The sequence below is a fragment of the Eucyclogobius newberryi genome, unplaced genomic scaffold (genome assembly GCF_026437365.1).
Source record: "Eucyclogobius newberryi isolate DKJ021-1_F unplaced genomic scaffold, fEucNew1.0.hap1 SCAF_1, whole genome shotgun sequence".
In the NCBI taxonomy this organism is placed as follows: Eukaryota; Metazoa; Chordata; class Actinopteri; order Gobiiformes; family Gobiidae; genus Eucyclogobius; species Eucyclogobius newberryi.
In genome coordinates, this window is record NW_027315723.1 from 2,460,866 (window position 1) to 2,466,411 (window position 5,546).

At 47.6% G+C, this 5,546-nt stretch overlaps 1 protein-coding gene across 1 annotated transcript; it reads left to right on the forward strand.

The window, feature by feature from the left end:
• The first annotated feature begins 587 nt into the window (after nucleotides 1-587).
• Nucleotides 588-1,340, forward strand: LOC140364343 (claudin-20-like). The gene has a single exon (XM_072450442.1). The coding sequence runs from the start codon at nucleotides 588-590 to the stop codon at nucleotides 1,338-1,340; it is 753 nt and encodes a 250-aa protein (XP_072306543.1).
• Nucleotides 1,341-5,546: the final 4,206 nt, after the last annotated feature.

Genomic DNA, 5,546 nt, shown 5'->3' on the forward strand with positions numbered 1-5,546 from the left:
CCGTACCTGGTTCAGCCCTTTCACCTTTCGACCCGAGAATATTAATAATAATATTAATACTAATATTAATCATAATAATAATATTAAAAATCCTATTAATAATAATATGAATCATAATATTAATCATAATAATAATATTAATCATAATAATAATATTAATAATATTATTAATAATAATATTAATAAACCGAGCATAAGCAATCGTCCCGGCCCGCTTCCTGGCTCGGGCCCAATAATGAACTACATCTGTCCTTCAATGTGGGTTTTTGACATCGTTTTACCACAGGAAAGTAAACGGATCATTCTGTAGGCGGTGCTAGCATCGCAATAGCATTTAGCCCAAAGCTAACGTTAGCATTCTTGGATAACAAACACGTTTGGGCCGTTCTTCTCCACGTGTTTGACCCGGTAAATGACCTAAAGTCGGCGTTTGCTCTCGTAGCGGTTGAACATTGACGGAACAGCTCTTCTACATTACAATGAACGGAAGCTCCTCCCACAGCGCTCGTTAGCGGCCTTTGAGACGACCGCATCCGTTCTGATTCTTTCTCTCTCGACAGACCCCCTCGCCCCTCGCCACCCCGACCATGCTGTCGACCGCCGTGCAGATCCTCGCCTTCGTCCTGTCCGTGCTCGGCCTGGTCGGCGTCACCGTCTCGACCGTGCTGCCCAACTGGAAGGTGTCGGCGACGGCCTGGACGAGCCTGATGACGCCGATCTCGCACATGCAGGGACTCTGGATGGACTGCAACTTCTACAGCTCCGGCGTCTTCAGCTGCACCATGAAGAGCAGCATGCTGAGCTTGCCGCCGCACCTCCAGATGACCAGGATCGCCATGGTCCTCGCCGCTCTCGTCACCGGCTTCGGCATTTGCCTGGCGTCGCTGGGGCTGAAGTGCACGAAGTGGGGCGGGAGCCGTCGCGCCAAGGCCCACACGGCGATCGCGGCGGGCGCCTGCTTCGTCCTGGCGTCCGTTCTGTGTCTGGCGCCGGCGTCCTGGTTCACCAGCGAAATCATCACGACGTTCCTGACCACGGACGTGCCCGAAAGCAGCCGGTACCAGCCGGGGGGCGCCCTCTGCCTGACGTTCGTGTCGGCGGGCTTCCTGTTGGCGTCGGGCGTGATATTCTGCCTGTCGTGTCCGAAGAGTACGTCGACTCGGCCGAGCAGCGCGGGGGGGAAGCCCGTGCAGCGGAGCATCCGGGGGACGCAAACGGACGCCGCTAAAGTCGTGAGGATCCGGGAGGACGCGGGAAATGGGGCCAACGCCGAGGAATCGAACTCGCAGCCGGAGCAGAACGAGGTGAAAGACAGCTACAGCCTGCAGGAGTACGTGTGAGCGAGCGAGACGCAAAGAACTGCCACGGAAAATGCAACGTTGCTTGAACTTGAAGCCGCGCTGCGCAACTTTGGTGGGGTCTGCTCGTCGCCACGGAGACGCCACTGCTTTGCCCGGATGGTTCCGTAGAATGGTATTAAAGGCGTCATGTGTTTTAAAGGCCTGTCTCCGGAGGTAAACGGCACGTTGTGGAGCAAAACAAGCTTTTTCAGGCCTTAAGTTGAATGTAAAAACGTTTTTTCCAACCGCGAAATATCCAGAGACTTTGGAGCTGAAGTTTTCACGGGACAAACCTCATTATGATCATTTGTTTGATCAAATTTACTACAACAACATCGAGCGTGCAGAGACTTTTATGAATGGGCAGCAGACTTGGGGTTTCATCCATTGATATTTGCACAAAAAAGTGAAAAAACTGACATGCAAGAGTGAGATTTAGTCGTCTAATCATTATAAACAGTTAGAACTTCTCTTCTCTGCACATGCTCAGTTAGAGCTTCACTTCTCCTCTGCACATGCTCAGTTAGGGCTTCACTTCTCCTCTGCACATGCTCAGTTAGGGCTTCACTTCTCCTCTGCACATGCTCAGTTAGAGCTTCACTTCTCCTCTGCACATGCTCAGTTAGAGCTTCACTTCTCCTCTGCACATGCTCAGTTAGAGCTTCACTTCTCCTCTGCACATGCTCAGTTAGGGCTTCACTTCTCCTCTGCACATGCTCAGTTAGGGCTTCACTTCTCCTCTGCACATGCTCAGTTAGGGCTTCACTTCTCCTCTGCACATGCTCAGTTAGGGCTTCACTTCCCCTCTGCACATGCTCAGTTAGGGCTTCACTTCCCCTCTGCACATGCTCAGTTAGGGCTTCACTTCTCCTCTGCACATGCTCAGTTAGGGCTTCACTTCCCCTCTGCACATGCTCAGTTAGGGCTTCACTTCTCCTCTGCACATGCTCAGTTAGAACTTCACTTCTCCTCTGCACATGCTCAGTTAGGGCTTCACTTCTCCTCTGCACATGCTCAGTTAGGGCTTCACTTCCCCTCTGCACATGCTCAGTTAGGGCTTCACTTCTCCTCTGCACATGCTCAGTTAGGGCTTCACTTCTCCTCTGCACATGCTCAGTTAGGGCTTCACTTCTCCTCTGCACATGCTCAGTTAGGGCTTCACTTCCCGTCTGCACATGCTCAGTTAGGGCTTCACTTCTCCTCTGCACATGCTCAGTTAGGGCTTCACTTCTCCTCTGCACACGCCCACAGACTGAGCAGCTGCAGGAGAAGAAGAACCGAGCTTCCTGCAGTACTGCTCAGCGCCTGTAGAGGCTTCAGCAGCAGGAGTGAGGGAAAAACGGGTTTATTTTAATATCATTTAAAACTATTTATATGTAGTTGTGCGACACGGTCATTTCATTGGTCAATCACTGCTTGCCTTGATTGCCTTGACCACATGACCCGGCCGCAAGGAATATATATTTAATATATGTTTAACGCTTCAGCCAAAAGATAAAACGATACAACAAAAGCCTTTATTTCAGTTTAGGTGTCATAATCAGTTTTGTATGTTATGAAATAACGTGTGCTCGCCACTCCACAAACCTGACCTGTAACTCATGGTGCTCATTGCCCGGATTGTTCCGCAGAATGTTCCGACGTTTGGCTTTAACTTTGCCCCTCGGCCTCAGATCGTGGACAAATACAACCGTTTGTCTTTGTAAGAATAAACTGAATTTGACATATTTATGTTCAAACAGAGCTAATCCAAGCTAATTATGTTCAAACAGAGCTAATTCAAGCTAATTATGTTCAAACAGAGCTAATTCAAGCTAATTATGTTCAAACAGAGCTAATTCAAGCTAAAGCGACAGAACAAACACATTTAAAAGAGTTAAACGGGTCAAACGCAGCAAAGAAAAGAACATTTAAGAGTCTGGTGAAGGTGAATGGACATTAAAAACACAGAGGAGCTCTTCATGATGCAGTGGTGGAAAGTAACAATGTACAAAATAAAGTCTGTAGGTGAGTATAATTCTTAGGTTTGTGTACTTTTACTGCACATTGAACAAGATGAATAAAAAAATATTATAATAATAAATAAAAATGGAAATGTTTAGAAAAAAAGTCCTTAAATAAGAATGGGCCGAAAAAACAAAATGGTGCCATAAAACTGCTGTAAATATGAAAGAAATGCTAACTTTAATTTTTATTTTCTATGAATGTCACATTAATGCCACTTATGCAGTGTAGAAGAATAAACGAGACTTTATTGGACCAGATTTATCCTCGTGAAGCTTTACACAATCACAGCCTGAGAACAAAAGCTCTTTGAATGAACTGAACAAGGGAAGATTTTATAAGAATATTAACCATGTTTGAATCACCTCAAAGGAACTGAATGTAAAGTCATTTTGGATCTATGCACAAGAAAAAGAATGTTGAATAAAATGGAAATTAAACACTTTTTTGTTATTTACTGATTTTGTATTACTTATAAACCATGTTCTGCTTCAGTCCTGGTTTAGTCCTGGTCTAGTCCTGGTTTAGTCCTGGTTTAGTCCTGCTTTAGTCCTGCTTTAGTCCTGGTTTAGTTCTGCTTTAGTCCTGGTCTAGTCCTGGTTTAGTCCTGGTCTAGTCCTGGTTTGTGGCCGTCCTGGCGTGACGTTGTGGGCGTGTGTGACGAGAGGTTAATCATGTTCTGTCTTTCCATTATCTCTCTCCCTCGCTCTGATGCTCACACGACACTGCAGTAAATCTGAGACCCACAAACACACAACCTCAACACGGGCTCAACACAGCCTCAACACAGCCTCAACACAGCCTCAACACAGCCTCAACACAACCTCAACACAGCCTCAACACAACCTCAACACAGCCTCAACACAGCCTCAACACAACCTCAACACAACCTCAACACAACCTCAACACAGCCTCAACACAACCTCAACACAGCCTCAACACAGCCTCAACACAACCTCAACACAACCTCAACACAGCCTCAACAAAGCCTCAACACAACCTCAACACAGCCTCAACACAACCTCAACACAGCCTCAACACAGCCTCAACACAACCTCAACACAACCTCAACACAGCCTCAACAAAGCCTCAACACAACCTCAACACAACCTCAACACAGCCTCAACACAACCTCAACACAACCTCAACACAGCCTCAACACAGCCTCAACACAACCTCAACACAACCTCAACACAGCCTCAACAAAGCCTCAACACAACCTCAACACAACCTCAACACAGCCTCAACAAAGCCTCAACACAACCGCAACACAGCCTCAACACAGCCTCAACACAACCTCAACACAGCCTCAACACAACCTCAACACAGCCTCAACACAGCCTCAACACAACCTCAACACAACCTCAACACAGCCTCAACAAAGCCTCAACACAACCTCAACACAGGCTCAACAAAGCCTCAACACAACCGCAACACAGCCTCAACAAAGCCTCAACACAACCTCAACACAACCTCAACACAGCCTCAACAAAGCCTCAACACAACCGCAACACAGCCTCAACACAGCCTCAACACAGGCTCAACACAGCCTCAACACAACCTCAACACAGCCTCAACACAACCTCAACACAGCCTCAACACAACCTCAACACAGCCTCAACAAAGCCTCAACACAACCTCAACACAGCCAAAACAAAGCCTCAACACAACCTCAACACAGCCTCAACAAAGCCTCAACACAACCTCAACACAACCTCAACACAGCCTCAACAAAGCCTCAACACAACCGCAACACAACCTCAACACAGCCTCAACACAGCCTCAACACAGGCTCAACACAGCCTCAACACAACCGCAACAAAACCTTAACACAGCCTCAACACAGCCTCAACACAGCCTCAACACAGCCTCAACACAACCTCAACACAGCCTCCACACAGCCTCAACACAACCGCAACACAACATCAACACAACCTCTACACAGCCTCAACACAGCCTCAACACAACCTCAACACAGCCTCAACACAGCCTCAACACAACCTCAACACAGCCTCAACACAACCTCTACACAACCTCAACACAGCCTAAACACAGCCTCAACACAACCTCAACACAGCCTCAACACAACCGCAACACAACCTCAACACAGCCTCAACACAGCCTCAACACAACCTCGACACAGCCTCAACACAGCCTCAACACAAGCTCAACACAGCCTTAACACAGCCTCAACACAAGCTC

Excerpts from the sequence above, each read along its gene's own strand:
- LOC140364343 (XM_072450442.1), top strand. The coding sequence starts at position 588 with ATGCTGTCGACCGCCGTGCAGATCCTCGCCTTCGTCCTGTCCGTGCTC.